Source organism: Tinamus guttatus, unplaced genomic scaffold (assembly GCF_059628265.1).
Source record: "Tinamus guttatus ecotype Peru unplaced genomic scaffold, ASM5962826v1 Tinamus_guttatus_pri_ptg000665l, whole genome shotgun sequence".
In the NCBI taxonomy this organism is placed as follows: domain Eukaryota; kingdom Metazoa; phylum Chordata; class Aves; order Tinamiformes; family Tinamidae; genus Tinamus; species Tinamus guttatus.
Genome location: NW_028289199.1, coordinates 1 through 16,543, shown reverse-complemented (window position 1 = coordinate 16,543; position 16,543 = coordinate 1). Strand labels below are relative to the sequence as shown.

The 16,543-nt window shown below is 70.0% G+C and overlaps 1 protein-coding gene across 1 annotated transcript; it reads right to left on the bottom strand.

Annotated features, from left to right (window-relative positions):
- Positions 1-1,167: 1,167 nt before the first annotated feature.
- LOC148591938 (beta-1,4 N-acetylgalactosaminyltransferase 1-like) lies at positions 1,168-13,245 on the bottom strand. Its single transcript, XM_088536416.1, has 10 exons — positions 13,058-13,245; positions 11,273-11,446; positions 10,149-10,255; positions 9,493-9,530; positions 7,332-7,512; positions 5,747-5,842; positions 5,485-5,672; positions 3,831-3,971; positions 2,577-2,814; positions 1,168-1,388 (listed from the first exon to the last, which is right to left on the bottom strand). Exons 1-10 carry the CDS (start codon positions 13,243-13,245, stop codon positions 1,168-1,170), a joined length of 1,572 nt encoding a protein of 523 aa, XP_088392542.1.
- Between the last annotated feature and the right edge of the window lie 3,298 nt (positions 13,246-16,543).

The following is a 16,543-nucleotide window of genomic DNA, read 5'->3' as shown; positions in this document are numbered from 1 at the left end:
GGAGGTCCCTATGGGGCTGGGGGGTCCCTATGGGGCTGAGGGGTCCTTATGGGGTTGGGGAGGTCCCTATGGGGCTGGGGGGTCCCTATGGGGCTGAGGGGCCCATATGGGGCTGGGGGGTCCCTATGGGGCTGAGGGGTCCATGTGGGGCTGGGGGGTCCCTATGGGGCTGGGGGGTCCCTATGGGGCTGAGGGGTCCCTATGGGGTTGGAGGGGTCCCTATGGGGCTGGGGGGACCTATGGGACTGGGGGGTCCCTATGGGGCTGGGGGGTCCCTATGGGGTTGAGGGGGTCCCTATGGGGCTGGGGGGACCTATGGGACTGGGGTGTCCCTATGGGGCTGGGGGGTCCCTATGGGGTTGGGGAGGTCCCTATGGGGCTGGGGGGGTCCCTATGGGGCTGAGGGGTCCATATGGGGTTGGGGGGGTCCCTATGGGGCTGGGGGGTCCCTATGGGGCTGAGGGGCCCATATGGGGTTGGGAGGGTCCCTATGGGGCTGGGGGGTCCCTATGGGACTGGGGGGTCCCTATGGGGCTGAGGGGTCCATATGGGGTTGGGGGGGTCCCTGTGAGGCTGAGGGGCCCATATTGGACTGGGAGGTCCCTATGGGGCTGAGGGGTCCATGTGGGGCTGGGGGGTCCCTATGGGGCTGGGGGGGGTCCATATGGGACTGGGGGGACCCTATGGGGCTGAGGGGTCCATATGGGGCTGGGGGGCTCTTGGTGCCCCCTCGACCCCATAGCTGCAATGGGGACCCCGTCCGCAATGAACGGGGCGGCCCCCGAGGGGGGGGGGGCGGGACCCGCGCGTGACGTCACGGCACGCCTCGGCCTCCCATTGGCTCCCTGCCACCGATGTCACCCGCGGGCGACCCCGGGAGGGGCGGGGCAATCCTAAGGGGGCGGGGCCAGCGCAGAAAAGGGGCGGCGCTTGGTTCCACACAGAAAAGCGGCGCGTTGGTTTTTCCTTTTTTTAACGTGTTTTTTTGCGGTTCGTTCTCGTTAAAACGTCACCATCGGGTAGAAAACGCCCGGGGGGGGGGCTGTACAATAGAAAATCTCTGGGGGGGGGGCCCGGACGCCTGGGCCCCCCGGCGGCTTTCAGCCGCCGGGGGGCCCAGGCGTCCGGGCCCCCCCCCCCCAGGATAGAAAAGAGCTAAAAACGGGGCTAATCGCCCGCCATGCACTTGAAGCGGTTCTTGAAGTAGAAGAGGCCGTTCCGGAGCGTGGCCGCGTCGTCGCTGTCGCGCGGCGCCGGGTAGCGGAAGCGCTCGTACTGCCGCTCGCGCTCCGAGCGGCGCCAGGGCAGCCGCAGCTTGGACGCGTGGTCGACCACGACGTCCTCGCACGAGCCCACGTGCAGCTCGCCCAGGCCGTCGATGAAGAACTCTGGGGTGGGGGGGGGTCGGCGGGGGGGGGGGTGGTTCCCATCAAGGGGCCCAGGCGTCCGGGCCGTCCACCTGGATCCCCCCAGCCAGGGTTGTCCAATTCCTCCCCAAGGGGCCCAGGCGTCCGGGCCCCCCTCCCTCCCCCTGGATCCCCCTGGATCACCCCCTCGAGGATGCCCGATTCCCCCGCAAGGGGCCCAGGCGTCCAGGTCCTCCACCTGGACCCCCCTGGATCCTCCCCACCAGGGATGCCCAATTCCTCCCAGGGGCCCAGGCGTCCGGGCCGTCCTCCCTCCACCCAGATCCCCCTGGATCCCCCCTCTCAGGGATGCCTGATTCCCCCCCCAAGGGGCCCAGGCGTCCGGGCCCCCCTCCCTCCACCCAAATCCACCTGGATCCCCCGTCTCGGGGATGCCCAATTCCCCCAAGGGGCCCAGGCGTCCGGGCCCTCCCCCTGGATCCCCCTGGATCCTCCCCACCAGGGATGCCCAATTCCCCCCCAAGGGGCCCAGGCGTCCGGGCCCTCCACCTGGATCCCCCAGGATCCCCTGTTCGGGAATGCCCAATTCCCCTCAAGGGATCCCCCCCCCCAGGGATGCCCAATTCCCCCAAGGGGCCCAGGCGTCCGAGTCCCCCTCCCTCCACCCAAATCCCCCCCAGGGATGCCCGATTCCCCCCAGGGCTCCCAGCCGTTTGGGCTCTATCTGCCCCCCACCACCTGGAGCCCCCACGTGCCCCCTCCCCCCCGAGCGGTGCCCAATTCCCCGCAGGGGCCCAGGCGTCCGGTTGCCCCCCCCACTCCCCATAGGGGCCCAGGTGTCCGGTTCCCCCCCACCAAACACCCCAGGCGCCCCCCGCTCCCTGCAAGGGCCCCGGCGTCCGGTCCCCCCCCTTGAGCCCCCCAGCCACCCCCCAAGGGCCCCACACTCCCCGCAGGGGCCCAGGCGTCCGGTTCCCCCCACACTCCCCATAGGGGCCCAGGCGTCCGGTTCCCCCCTCCACTCCCCGCAGGGGCCCAGGCGTCCGGTTCCCCCCCCACTCCCCATAGGGGCCCAGGCGTCCGGTTCCCCCCCGCCCCTTGCAGGGGCCCAGGCGTCCGGTTCCCCCCCACACTCCCCATAGGGGCCCAGGCGTCCGGTTCCCCCCCCCCCCCCGCCCCGCAGGGGCCCCGGCGTCCGGGCCGCCTCACCCAGGTGGGCCACGCGGCGCAGGCGCGGGTCGAAGCCCACGCGCCGGACCTGGTCCGTGCGGGCCAGGAAGAAGTTGACGACGCCGTCGGTGACGACGCAGCCGGGGAAGCCGTCGAGGCGGCGGTGGAAGCCGGGCCGGGTGCGGAGGCAGTCGCCGCCCGCGCCGCCCGCCCGCACGCTCAGGCGCTGCCGGTACGTGGTGGCGAAACCCGAGATCTCCCGCACGGCGCCGCCCACCTGCGGGAAACGCGCGTGGGGGGGCCGGGAACGCGCGTGGGGAGGGGACGGGAACGCGCGTGGGAGGGGCCGGGAACGCGCGTGGGGAGGGGACGGGAACGCGCGTGGGGAGGGGCCGGGGAAGGGGACGTGGGGGTCGGGGGGTGCTGGGGGGCAGCGCGTGGGGATGGCGGGAGACGGCGCCGTGGGGCTTGGGATGCACCGGGAACTGGCATGGGAATGCACCGGGAATGCACCGGGAAAAGGGACTCGGGGGCTTGGGATGCACCAGGAAAAAAGTACTCTGGAGCTTGGGATGCACCAGGAACTGGCACAGGGATGCACCGGGAACTGGCATGGGGATGCACTGGGAAACGGTACCCTGGGGCTTGGGATGTACCGGGAATGCACTGGGATGCACTGGGAACTGGCATGGGAATGCACTGGGAAATGTACCCTGGAGTTTGGGATGCATCAGGAACTGGCATGGGGATGCATTGGGAAAAGGTACCCAGGGGCTTGGGATGCACCAGGAATGCACTGGGAACTGGCATGGGAGTGCACCAGGAAAAGGTACCCTGGAGCTTGGGATGCACTGGGAACTAGCACAGGGATGCACTGGGAAAAGGTACCCAGGGGTTTGGGATGCACCAGGAACTGGCACAGGGATGCACTGGGAACTGGCATGGGAATGCACCGGGAAAAGGTACCCAGGGGTTTGGGATGCACCAGGAACTGGCACAGGGATGCACTGGGAACTGGCATGGGAATGCACCAGGAAAAGGTACCCGGGGGCTTGGGATGCACCAGGAATGCACTGGGATGCACTGGGAACTGGCATGGGGATGCACTGGGAAACGGCACCTCGGGGGCTTGGGATGCACCGGGAATTGGCACCCTGTGCAACGGGGAAGCACCAGGCAGCAGCACAGGGCACCCCACGGCACAGGGATGCGCTGGGAACGGGCACCCCCGGACACCGGGATTCCCCGGGATTCCCCGGGATTCCCCGGGACGCCCGGGCAGGCCCCGCTCACCAGGTCCAGCCCCGTGCGCTCCAGCACGTCCACCAGCTTCTCCAGCCGCGTGCGCGGAGTGAAGATGAAGTCGTCGTCCACCCACAGGACGTACTTGGTGGTCACCTGCGAGATGGCCAAGTTCCTCCCCGCGAACCAGCCCTGCGGGGCAGCGGGGTCAGCACCGCGGGGACACCGTGGGGACATCCTGGGGACACCGCGGGGACACCCCGGGGACACCTTGTGTCCACCCCATGGTCACCCCGTGGCCACCCTGCAGCCACCCTGTGTCCATCTCATGGCCACCCCATGGCCATCCCAGGGCCACCCCGTGGCCACCTTGCAGCCACCCCACAGCCACCTTGTATCCATCTCATGGCCACCCCATGGCCACACTGTGGCCACCTTGTGGCTACCCTGCAAACACCATGCGGCCACCTTGTGTCCATCTCATGGCCACCCCACGGCCACCATATCCACCCCACAGCCACCTTATGTCCATCTCATGGCCACCCATGGTCACTCCGTGGCCACCCCATGGCCACCTTGTGCCCACTCCATGGCCATCCCATGGCCATCCCAGGGCCACGCTGTGGCCACCTTTTGTCCATCTCATGGCCACCTTGTGGCCATCCCGCGATCACCCTGTGTCCATCTCATAGCCACCCCATGGCCGCTCCACAGCCACCCCTTGGCACCTTGTGCCCACCCCATGGCCAACCTGTGTCCATCTCATGGCCATCCTGTGGCCACCCCAGGACCACCCTGCAGCCACCCTGTGGCTACCTGTGTCCGCCCCATGGCCACCTTGCGTCCATCTCATGGCCACCCCGTGGCCACCCTGTGGCCACCTTGTGTCCTCCCCGCGGCCAACCTGTGTCCATCTCATGGGAGGTCAGCACCCTGTGGCCACCTTGCAGCCACCCTGTGACCACCTTGTGTCCATCTCATGGCCACTCCATGGCCACCCTGTGTCCATCTCGTGGCCACCCCATGGCCACCTTGTGTCCATCTCATGACCACCCTGTGGCCACCCCACGGCCACCCCAAGGCCACATTGTATTCACCCCACAGCCACCCCAAGGCCACATTGTGTCCATCTCATGGCCACCCCATGGTCACCCTGTGGCCACCCCATGGCCACCTTGCAGCCACTCTGCGGCCACCTTGTATCCATCTCATGGCCACCCCATGGCCATCCCAGGGCCACACTGTGGCCACCTTGTGTTCACCCTGCAGCCACCCTGCGACCGCCTTGTGTCCATCTCATGGCCACCCCGTGGCCACCCCACGGCCACCTTGTGCCCACCCCATGGCCAAACTGTGTCCATCTCACGGCCACCCTGCAGTCACCCCATGGCCACCTTGAAGCCACCCTGCGCCCACCCCACAGCCACCTTGTGTCCATCTCATGGCCACTCTGTGGCCACCCCAGGGCCACGCTATGGCCACCTTGCAGCCACCCTGTGACCACCTTGTGTCCATCTCATGGCCACCCAATGGCCACCCCAAGGCCACATTGTGCCCACCTCACAGCCACCGTGTCCACCCCATGGCCACTGCACGGCCACTTCGTGGCCACCCCACCGCCCTCCAGGGCCACCCCAGTGTCCCGCAGCCGCCACCACGGCGTCCCCAGGGTCCCCCCGCCCCATAGCCCCCCGGCGCCCCCCACCTTCCCGAAGGGCATGAGGTAGTGCTCGAGGTGGGGGCCCTGCAGCGGCTCGGGGTGCTGGCTGTCGTCGGCCACCACGATGGTGACGCTGGGGTAGAAGCGGCGCACGCTGGCGATGAGGCCGCGCAGCTTGTCGTAGCGCAGGAAGGTCTTGGTGGCGATGGTGACCAGGGCGCTGATGTTGTACCCTGCGTGGTGGCAATGACGGGGTCACCCCGCGGGGACGGGCGCCCCGTGGTCCCCCCCGGGTCCCCGCGCTCACCTGCGTCCCCGTCGCCCGGCGGGTAGAGCCGCGGCGCCGGCGGGTGGCGGATGCGGATGGCGAAGGCGGCCGCGTGGCCGTCCGTGCAGAACCGCACTGCGGAGAGCACGGAGCGTGGGGAGTGTGCGGAGTGTGCGGAGCGTGTGGAGTGTGTGGAGTGTGCGGAGAGCGCGGAGCGTGCGGAGTGTGTGGAGTGTGCGGAGCGTGCGGAGTGTGCGGAGTGTGCGGAGTGTGTGGAGTGTGCGGAGTGTGCGGAGCGTGCGGAGTGTGTGGAGTGTGCGGAGTGTGTGGAGCGTGTGGAGCGTGTGGAGAGCGCGGAGAGCGTGGAGTGTGCGGAGTGTGTGGAGTGTGTGGAGTGTGCGGAGTGTGCGGAGTGTGCGGAGCGTGCGGAGTGTGTGGAGTGTGCGGAGTGTGTGGAGTGTGCGGAGTGTGTGGAGCGTGTGGAGTGTGCGGAGAGCGCGGAGAGCGTGGAGTGTGCGGAGTGTGTGGAGTGTGTGGAGTGTGCGGAGTGTGCGGAGAGCGCGGAGTGTGCGGAGTGTGTGGAGTGTGTGGAGCGTGTGGAGTGTGCGGAGTGTGCGGAGTGTGTGGAGCGTGTGGAGTGTGTGGAGTGTGCGGAGTGTGCGGAGAGCGCGGAGTGTGCGGAGTGTGTGGAGCGTGCGGAGTGTGTGGAGTGTGTGGAGCGTGCGGAGTGTGTGGAGCGCGCGGAGTGTGCGGAGTGTGTGGAGCGCGCGGAGTGCGCGGGGCTGGTGGCGGGACGCGGCGGGGACGGCGCCGAGGGGCCGTGGGGAGCGCCCGCCCGTGGGGTCCCCATGGAGAGCGCCCGCCGTGTCCCATGGACAGCACCCACCATGTCCCCATGGACAGAGCCCGCAGGGTCCCCATGGACAGAGCCCATCCGTGTCCCACCCTCCATGTCCCCAGACCAGCTCCCATCCATGTCCCACCTGTCGTGTCCCCATGAACGGTGCCCATCCATGTCCCACCCACGGTGTCCCCATGGACAGCATCCATCCATGTCCCCATGGACAGAGCTCGTCTGTGTCCCACCCATTGTGTCCCCATGGACAGCCCCCAGTGTGTCCCCATGGACAGGACCCACCCATGTCCCACCCTCCATGTCCCCATGGACAGGACCCATCCGTGTCCCCAGACCAGCGCCCATCCGTGTCCCACCCACGGTGTCCCCATGGACGGAGCCCATCTGTGTCCCACCCGGGGTGTCCCCAAAGGAGCGCCCATCCGTGTTCCACCCATGACATCCCCATGGACAGGACCCACCCATGTCCCACCCTCCATGTCCCCAGACCAGCTCCCATCTGTGTCCCACCTGTCGTGTCCCCATGAACGGAGCCCATCCGTGTCCCACCCGTGATGTCCCCAAAGGAGCGCCCATCCGTGTTCCACCCATGACATCCCCATGTCCCCATGGACAGGACCCATCCGTGTCCCCAGACCAGCGCCCATCCGTGTCCCACCCACGGTGTCCCCATGGACGGTGCCCATCCATGTCCCACCCGGGGTGTCCCCAGCGCTGTCGCCGCCCCATGTCCCACCCCCTGTCCCCGCGGGTCCCCGGGTCCCCCACCGATGTCGGCCGTGTTGGGGTGGAACACGGTGTTGGTGTAGGTGACGAACTGCAGCTGCCGGTTGAGGTGGTCCAGGCTGGTGGCCGCCATGGCCAGCTGGGCCTGGCCCTCGCCGCGCAGCGTCACCCCGGCCACCACGGCCGCCACGTCCAGCGTCCCCAGCGTGGCCGTCAGGTTCACCTGGGGGTGACGGGGGGACCGCGGGGACACCCCCACGGGGGTGGTGTGGGACGGGGCTGGGGACGAGGGACGGCGCGCGGGGACGGGGGGACGGGGACTGTCACCACCGAACGGGGACTGTCACCACCGCACCGGGACTGCGCACCACTGAACTGGGACCATGCACCACCGCACCGGGACGTGCACACCCAGAGTGTGCACCACCAAACCGGGACTGTGCACCACCGAACGGGGAATGTGCACCACCGACCTAGGAGTGTGCACTACCGCACCAGGACATGTACAAAGGGACTGTGCACCACCAAACCGGGAATGTGGGACGGCACGTGGGGACGGGGACATGGGGAATGTCACCACCGCACCGGGACTGTCACCACCAAATGGGGAATGTGCACCACCAAACCGGGACTGTGCACCACCGAACGGGGAATGTGCACCACCGAACTACGAGTGTGCACTACCGCACCAGGACATGCACATTGGGACTGTCACCACCGAACCGGGACTGTGCACCACCGAACCAGGAGTGTGCACCACCGAACGGGGAATGTGCACCACCGAACCGGGATGTGCACACCAGGAGTGTGCACCGCCGAACCGGGACTGTGCACCAGCGAACTGGGACTGTGCACCACCGAATGGGGACTGTGCACCACCGAACTAGGAGTGTGCACCACCGCACCGGGACTGTTACCACCAAATGGGGACTGTCACCACCGAACCGGGATCGTGCACACCCAGAGTGTGCACCACCAAACCAGGACTGTGCACCACCGAACCGGGACCGCGCACCACCGAACTGGGACTGTGCACCACTGAATGGGGAATGTGCACCACCGAACCAGGAGTGTGCACCACCGCACCAGGACACGCACATTGGGACTGTCACCACCGAACCGGGACTGTCACCACCACACCGGGACATGCAGCACCAAAGCAGGAGAGCGCACCACCGACCTAGGAGTGTGCACCACCGCACCAGGACATGCACCACCGCACCGGGGCCGTGCACCACCGAACCAGGGGTGTGCACCACCAAACTGGGACATGCACCACCGCACTGGGACTGTGCACCATCACAGCGGAACTGTGCACCACCGAACCAGGGGTGTGCACCAGCACACTGGGAGCCTGCACCACCGCACCGCAACCGTGCACCTCCGCACCGGGACGTGCACCAGCAGACCGGGACCATGCGGGACCACGCGGGGCCATGTGGGACCATCCCGGGCCATGCGGGGCCATCCCGGGCCATGCTGGACCATGTGGGACCATGCGGGACCATGTGGGACCATCCCGGGACCATGTGGGACCATCCCAGGCCATCCCGGGCCATCCCGGGCCATGCCAGACCATGTGGGACCATGTGGGACCATCCCGGACCATGCGGGGCCATCCCGGGCCATCCTGGGCCATCCCAGGCCATCCCGGACCATCCCGGGCCATCCCGGGCCATCCCGGGCCATGCCGAGCTCACACCGTGTCCACCCAGCACCGTGTGTGACCACAGCGGGACTGTGACCGTCCAGCCCGGGACTGGGCACGGGAACAGCGGGACCACAGGGACCACACGGGACCGGGCCGGGACCGCACGGAACCGCACGGAACCGGGTCGGGACCGCACAGGACCGCACAGAACCGGGTCGGGACCACATAGAACCGGGTCAGGACCACACGGACCGTGCCAGGATCACACAGGACCACAGCAGGACCACACAGAACCACGCCAGGACCATGTAGAACCACACAGAACCATGCAAGGACCATGCAGAACCACTCCAGAACCATGCAGACCCATTCCAGGACCATGCAGAACCACTCCAGGACCACTCCAGGCCCACACAGACCCATTCCAGGCCCACGTGGGCCCATTCCAGGTCCCTGCACACCCACCCCGGTCGCACCGGGACCCCGCGGGCGCCCGCGGCCCCATTGTCCCCATTGTCCCCCTTGTCCCCGTTGGCCCCGTTGTCCCCTCACCTGGTAGGACGTCCTGGCGGGCGCCTGCAGGCTGAGCCCTGCGGAGCCACGGGGTGAGCGGGGGGGTCCCCATGTCCCCATGTCCCCCGTGTCCCCCCATGTCCCCCATGTCCCTGTCCGCCCGTGTCCCCCCGCATCCCCCTGTGTCCCCATGTCCCTGTGTCCCCATGTCCCCCCATTGTCCCTATGTCCTCCATCTCCCCATCCCCGCATGTCCCCCTGTGTCCCCTGTGTCCCCCCGTGTCCCTGTGTCCCCCATGTCCCCCCCATGTCCCCCATGTCCCCCCGTCCCCCCATGTCCCCCATGTCCCCCCATGTCCCCCCATGTCCCCCCATGTCCCTCCCATGTCCCCCGTGTCCCCCATGTCCCCATGTCCCCCCGTCCCCCCATGTCCCCATATCCTCCATGTCCCCCCATGTCCCCCATGTCCCCCATGTCCCCCTGTGTCCCCCATGTCCCCCCATGTCCCCCATGTCCCTCCCATGTCCCCCATGTCCCCCCATGTCCCCCCCATGTCCCTCCCATGTCCCCCATGTCCCCCCATGTCCCCCCGTCCCCCCATGTCCCCCATGTCCCCCCATGTCCCCCCCATGTCCCCCCCATGTCCCCCATGTCCCCCATGTCCCCCCGTCCCCCCGTCCCCGTCCCCTCTCACCCGGCACCAGGACGCTCTGCAGGGGTCTGACCTCCACCCCCTGCACCGGGTACTCGAGGGGGGAGTTGGCCGGGACCACGAGGAGCCGCTCGGCCGGGGACTGCAGCCTGGGGGGGCGAGCGGGGCTGACCCACGGCTGACCCACATCCTGACCCACATCCTGCCCCATGGCTGCCCCACAGCTGACCCACAACTGCCCCACGGCCGACCCACATCCTGACCCACACACTGCCCCACAGCTGCCCACAGCTGACCCACATCCTGCCCCATGGCTGACCCACATCCTGCCCCACACACTGCCCCACAGCTGCCTATGGCTGACCCACACACTGCCCCATGGCTGACCCATGGCTGCCCCACGGCTGACCCACATCCTGCCCCACATCCTGCCCCATGGCTGCCCCACACACTGCCCCACACACTGCCCCATGGCTGCCCCACACACTGCGCCACGGCTGCCCCACATCCTGCCCCATGGCTGCCCCACACACTGCCCCATGGCTGACCCACATCCTGCCCCACGGCCGCCCCACACACTGCCCCACGGCCGCCCCATGGCTGCCCCACACACTGCCCATTGCCAGCCCAGGCAGCCCCCTGCCCCACACGATGCCCATTGCCACCCCATGCAATTCCTCTGATCAGCCCCACATGACGCCTGTTGCTGCCCCACACGCTGCCCATTCCCACCCCTCATCCTGCCCCATGTCCTGCCCCACGTCCTGCCCCACATCCTGCCCCCTGTCCTGCCCCTTCTGCTGCCCATTGCCACCCCACGTGACGCCTGTTACCACCCCATGCAGCCCCCGCCCCACACGCTGCCCATTCCCGCCCCACACGCTGCCCATTCCCGCCCCACACGCCCCCCGCCCCAAACATTGCCCATTGCCACCCCACCTGCCCCACACGATGCCCATTGCCGCCCCATGCAGCCCCCGCCCCACACGATGCCCATTCCCGCCCCACACGCTGCCCATTCCCGCCCCACACATCGCCCCCCGCCCCACACATTGCCCATTGCCACCCCACCTGCCCCACATGATGTCCATTGCCGCCCCACACGCTGCCCATTGCCGCCCCACACATCGCCCCCCGCCCCACACATGGCCCCCCGCGCCGCCCACCGCAGCTGCTGCCGCTGGAAGTCCCTCTCGCGCTGCCGCTGCAGCAGGGGCAGCTCGTGGGGCTGGAAGGCGCCCGCGAAGTCGACGCTGCGGCCGGGGGCGAAGAGCTGGGGCGGGAAGGGCAGCGCCCGCGGGGCCGGGGGGGCGCACGAGCAGCCGTTCCCGGGGAGCCGCCTGGGGGCGGCGGCGTCAGCGGGGCCTGCGCCCCACGGCGGGGACCGCGCCCCACATCCCCGCGCCCCACATCCCTGCGCCCCACATCCCTGTGCCCCACATCCCTGTGCCCCACATCCCTGCGCCCCACATCCCTGCGCCCCACGGCAGGGACTGCGCCCCACATCCCCGCGCCCCACATCCCTGCGCCCCACATCCCTGTGCCCCACGGCGGGGACTGCGCCCCACATCCCTGCGCCCCACATCCCCGCGCCCCACATCCCTGCGCCCCACATCCCTGCGCCCCACGGCAGGGACTGCGCCCCACATCCCCGCGCCCCACATCCCTGCGCCCCACATCCCTGTGCCCCACGGCGGGGACTGCGCCCCACATCCCTGCGCCCCACATCCCCGCGCCCCACATCCCTGCGCCCCACATCCCTGCGCCCCACGGCGGGGACTGCGCCCCACATCCCCGCGCCCCACATCCCTGCGCCCCACATCCCTGTGCCCCACATCCCTGTGCCCCACATCCCCGCGCCCCACATCCCTGCGCCCCACATCCCTGTGCCCCACGGCGGGGACTGCGCCCCACATCCCCGCGCCCCACATCCCTGTGCCCCACATCCCTGTGCCCCACATCCCCGCGCCCCACATCCCTGTGCCCCATAGTGGTGCCCCACATCCCTGTGCCCCACGGCAGGGCCTGTGCCCCACGGCGGGGACTGCGCCCCACATCCCCGCGCCCCACATCCCCGCGCCCCACATCCCTGCACCCAAAACACTGCGCCCCACATCCCTGCGCCCCACATCCCTGCGCCCCACGGCAGGGACTGTGCCCCACATCCCCGCGCCCCACATCCCTGTGCCCCACATCCCTGTGCCCCACATCCCCGCGCCCCACATCCCCGCACCCCACATCCCTGTGCCCCACGGCAGGGCCTGCGCCTCACATCCCCGCGCCCCACATCCCCGCGCCCCACATCCCTGCGCCCCACGGCGGGGACCGCACCCCACATCCCTGCGCCCCACATCCCCGCGCCCCACATCCCTGTGCCCCACATCCCTGCGCCCCACATCCCCGCACCCCATGGCGGGGACTGCGCCCCACATCCCCACGCCCCAAATCCCTGTGCCCCATGGTGGTGCCTGCGCCCCACATCCCCGAGCCCCACAGTGGTGCCCGCACGCCATGGCAGTGCCCGCGCCCCATGGCAGTGCCGGTGCCCCACATCCCCATGCCCCACATCCCTGTGCCCCATTGCGCTGCCCCACATCCCTGCGCCCCATGGTGGTGCCCACATCCCCATGCACCCCTTGGGTGCAGCCCCCAGCCCCAGGGGCCCCATATCCCCACCCTGGGGGGTTTCCAGCCCCACGGGTGCCCCACATCCATCCACCCCGTGCAGCCCCATCCCAGGGGTGCCCCACACCCCCCATCCAGCCCCCCATCCCCAGGGTGTCCCCTGTGCACCCCCACGCGTGCCCCACATCCCCATCCAGCCCCATCCCCATGGCTGCCCCATAACCCCCATCCAGCCCCACGGCTGCCCCATAGCCCCATCCAGCCCCATCCCCACGGCTGCCCCATAGCCCCATCCACCCCCTCCCCAGGCCCCGTCCCGTCCTCACTCCATGACCTCCTCCTTGACCCGGAAGGCCACGTGCGGGTAGCGCCGTGGGGCGGCGGCGGGGGGCAGGCGGGGGGGCCCCCGCGGTTGGGGGTCGCGGGTCCCCGTGGGGCCCCACACGTGTCCATAGAGCAGCGCGAGGGCCGCGGCCGCCAGCAGCGCCAGGAGCCACTTGGGGCCCGGCCGCATCGTCCCGCGGGGCTGCGACGGGGACAGCCCGGCTGCCCCACACATTGCCCCACACATTGCGCATTGCTGCCCCACACGGTGCCCGTTGCTGCCCCACAGAGCCCCCTGCCCCACACACTGCCCATTGCTGCCCCACACAGCCCCCTGCCCCACACACTGCCCATTGCCGCCCCATGCAGCCCCCTGCCCCACACATTGCCCATTGCCGCCCCACAGAGCCCTCTGCCCCACACATTGCCCATTGCTGCCCCATGCAGCCCCCTGCCCCACACGGTGCCCGTTGCTGCCCCACAGATCCCCCTGCCCCACACATTGCCCATTGCTGCCCCACACAGCCCCCTACCCCACACGATGCCCATTGCTGCCCCACACAGCTCTCCACCCCCCACATTGCCCATTGCCACCCCATGCAGCCCCCCTGCCCCACACATTGCCCACTGCTGCCCCACAGATCCCCCTGCCCCACACACTGCCCATTGCTGCCCCACACATTGCCCATTGCCCCACACAGCCCCCTGCCCCACACACTGCCCATTGCCCCACACAGCCCCCTACCCCCCACACTGCCCATTGCTGCCCCACACATTGCCCATTGCTGCCACACACAGACCCCCCTGCCCCACATGGTGCCCATTGCTGCCCCACAGATCCCCCTGCCCCACACACTGCCCATTGCCCCACGCGTGGGACGAGGCTGCAGGTGGCACCCCGTGATGTCCCCCCCCCGGTGCCCCCCCGTGTCCCGCTGTCCCCCGGTGCCACCTCCTCCCCCCGGTGTCCCCTGCACCGGCCCCGCTGCGTCCGGGGGGCGGCACCCGCTGCCTCGCGCCCCCCCGCGCCCATAGAGCCCCCCAGCGCCCCCCAGTGTCCCCCAATGTCCCCAGTGCCCCCCAATGTCCCCAATGTCCCCCAGTGTCCCCCAATGTCCCCAGTGCCCCCCAGTGCCCCCCAGTGCCCCCCAATGTCCCCAATGTCCCCAGTGCCCCCCAATGTCCCCAGTGCCCCCCAGTGTCCCCCAATGTCCCCAGCGCCCCCCAGTGTCCCCCAATGTCCCCCAATGTCCCCCAATGTCCCCAGTGCCCCCCAGTGCCCCCCAGTGCCCCCCAATGTCCCCAATGTCCCCAGTGCCCCCCAGTGCCCCCCAGTGTCCCCAATGTCCCCAGAGCCCCCCATGTCCCCCAGTGTCCCCAGTGCCCCCCGGTGTCCCCCATGTCCCCAGTGTCCCCAATGTCCCCCCCATGTCCCCACTGCCCCCCAGTGCCCCCCAGTGCCCCCCAGTGTCCCCAGTGCCCCCCATGTCCCCAGTGCCCCCCAATGTCCCCCAATGTCCCCACTGCCCCCCAGTGTCCCCCAATGTCCCCCAATGTCCCCAGTGTCCCCAGTGTCCCCAATGCCCCCCACTTTTCCCAGTGCCCCCCAGTGCCCCCCATGTCCCCAGTGTCCCCAGTGCCCCCCAATGTCCCCACTGCCCCTCCCGCTGCTGCCCCCCAATGCCCCCCCCGCCCCCCCCTCACCTCGGGGGTCCCGGCGCTCCTGGGGGGTCGCGGTGTCACCCCCACGCTCATGGCTCCGCCCACCCGCGACCTGGGGACACGGGGGGACGTGGGGGGGGGGCCCAGGCGTCCTGGGGGGGGCCCGTTCGGGTGGGGAGGGGGCGGGATTGGGGGGGGGGGCGGGGGGGGCACCGGGAGGATGCGGGGGGGGGGGGGAGGATCCCGGGACATTCGGGGGGGGCGGAGGGTCTGTCAGGACCAGGGACAGGGACAGGGGGGACACGGGGGACCGGGGGGACACGAAGGGACAGGGGGGGGGGACAAGGGGACAGGGGGGGGGACAGGAGGGGACCGGGGGGGGACACGAGGGGACCGGGGGGGGGGACACGAGGGGACCGGGGGGAGGGACAAGGGGACAGGGAGGGGACAGGGGGACCAGGGGGGGACAAGGGGATGCGGGGGGGGAACAAGGGGACAGGGAGGGGACACGGGGACCGGGGGGGGGACACGAGGGGACCGGGGGGGCCGCGGCGGGGCCGGCGGGGCCGGTTGGACCGGGGGGGGCTCCGGGGCTGGGAGGGAACCGGGACCCGGGGGGGCCTTGGCCGGTGCCCCCCCCCCGGCGGGGCCGTGTCCGGGGGGGCGGGGGGGGGTCCCGGTCCTACCTGCTCCGGTGCCGGCGGCTCCGGGGATGGGGGGGGCGGGGGGGGGAGGGCGCCCCCGGCGGCCCCGGCCGGTAACGGCAGCGCCGCAGCCGGGGGGGGCGGGGAGGGGGGGGCGGAAAACAAAGGAACGGGGGGGAGGGGAGGGGCGGGGGGGGGCGGGGGGGGGCCGGGCGTCCTGAGCGGGGACCCCCCCGGACACCCCCGTGTGCCCCCCATCGCTAACGGCACCAGCGGCCCGAGCCCCGATCGGTTCCGACCCGGTGCCGACCCGGTGCCAACCCAGCGCGAGCCAGTACCAATCCGGCACCGATCCAGTCCCGATCCGGTGCCAACCCAGCGCGATCCAGTACCGATCCGGTACCGACCCGGTGCCGACCCGGTGCTGATCCGGTGCCAACCCAGCGCAATCCGGTACCAATCCGGTACCGATCCGGTGCCGATCCAGTACCAATCTGGTACCAACCCAGTACTGACCTGGTGCCGACCCAGTACCAATCCGGTACCAATCCGGTACCGATCCAGTACTGACCCAGTGCCGACCCAGTACCCATCTGGTGCCGATCCGGTGCCAACCCAGTGTGATCCGGTACCAATCTGGTACCGATCCGGTGCCGACCCAGTACCCATCTGGTACCGACCCGGTGCTGACCCGGTGCCGACCCAGTACCGATCCAGTACCAACCTGGTACCGATCCGGTGCCGACCCAGTGCCGACCCGGTACCAATCCGGTGCCGATCCGGTGCCGACCCGGTGCCGACCCAGTACCAATCCAGTGCCGACCCAGTACCAATCCGGTACCGATCCAGTACCGACCCGGTGCTGATCCGGTGCCGATCCAGTTCCAACCCAGTACCGACCCGGTGCCAATCAGGTGCCGACCCGGTACCAATCCAGTACCGATCCGGTGCCAACCCGGTGCAGACCCAGTACCGACTCAGTACCAATCCAGTACCGACCCGATGCCAACCCAGTGCCGACCCGGTACCAATCTGGTTCCGACCCGGTTCCGATCCCGCAGCTCCCGCCGCTCTGGGCCGCGGGCCGGGCAGGGAGGGCCCCCTGGGGCCGGGCTCGGTGCCCACACGGGGACCGGCCACAATGTCCCCATTGAGGCCAGGGCGGTGGCGGCTGCTGGCACC

Coding starts and splice junctions, on each gene's coding strand:
- LOC148591938 (XM_088536416.1), bottom strand. CDS start 13,245: ATGCGGCCGGGCCCCAAGTGGCTCCTGGCGCTGCTGGCGGCCGCGGCC. Junction 5,673..5,746: donor GCCGGGCGACGGGGACGCAG/GTGAGCGCGGGG, acceptor GCCACCACGCAG/GGTACAACATCAGCGCCCTG. Junction 3,972..5,484: donor ACCTCATGCCCTTCGGGAAG/GTGGGGGGCGCC, acceptor GCTGCCCCGCAG/GGCTGGTTCGCGGGGAGGAA.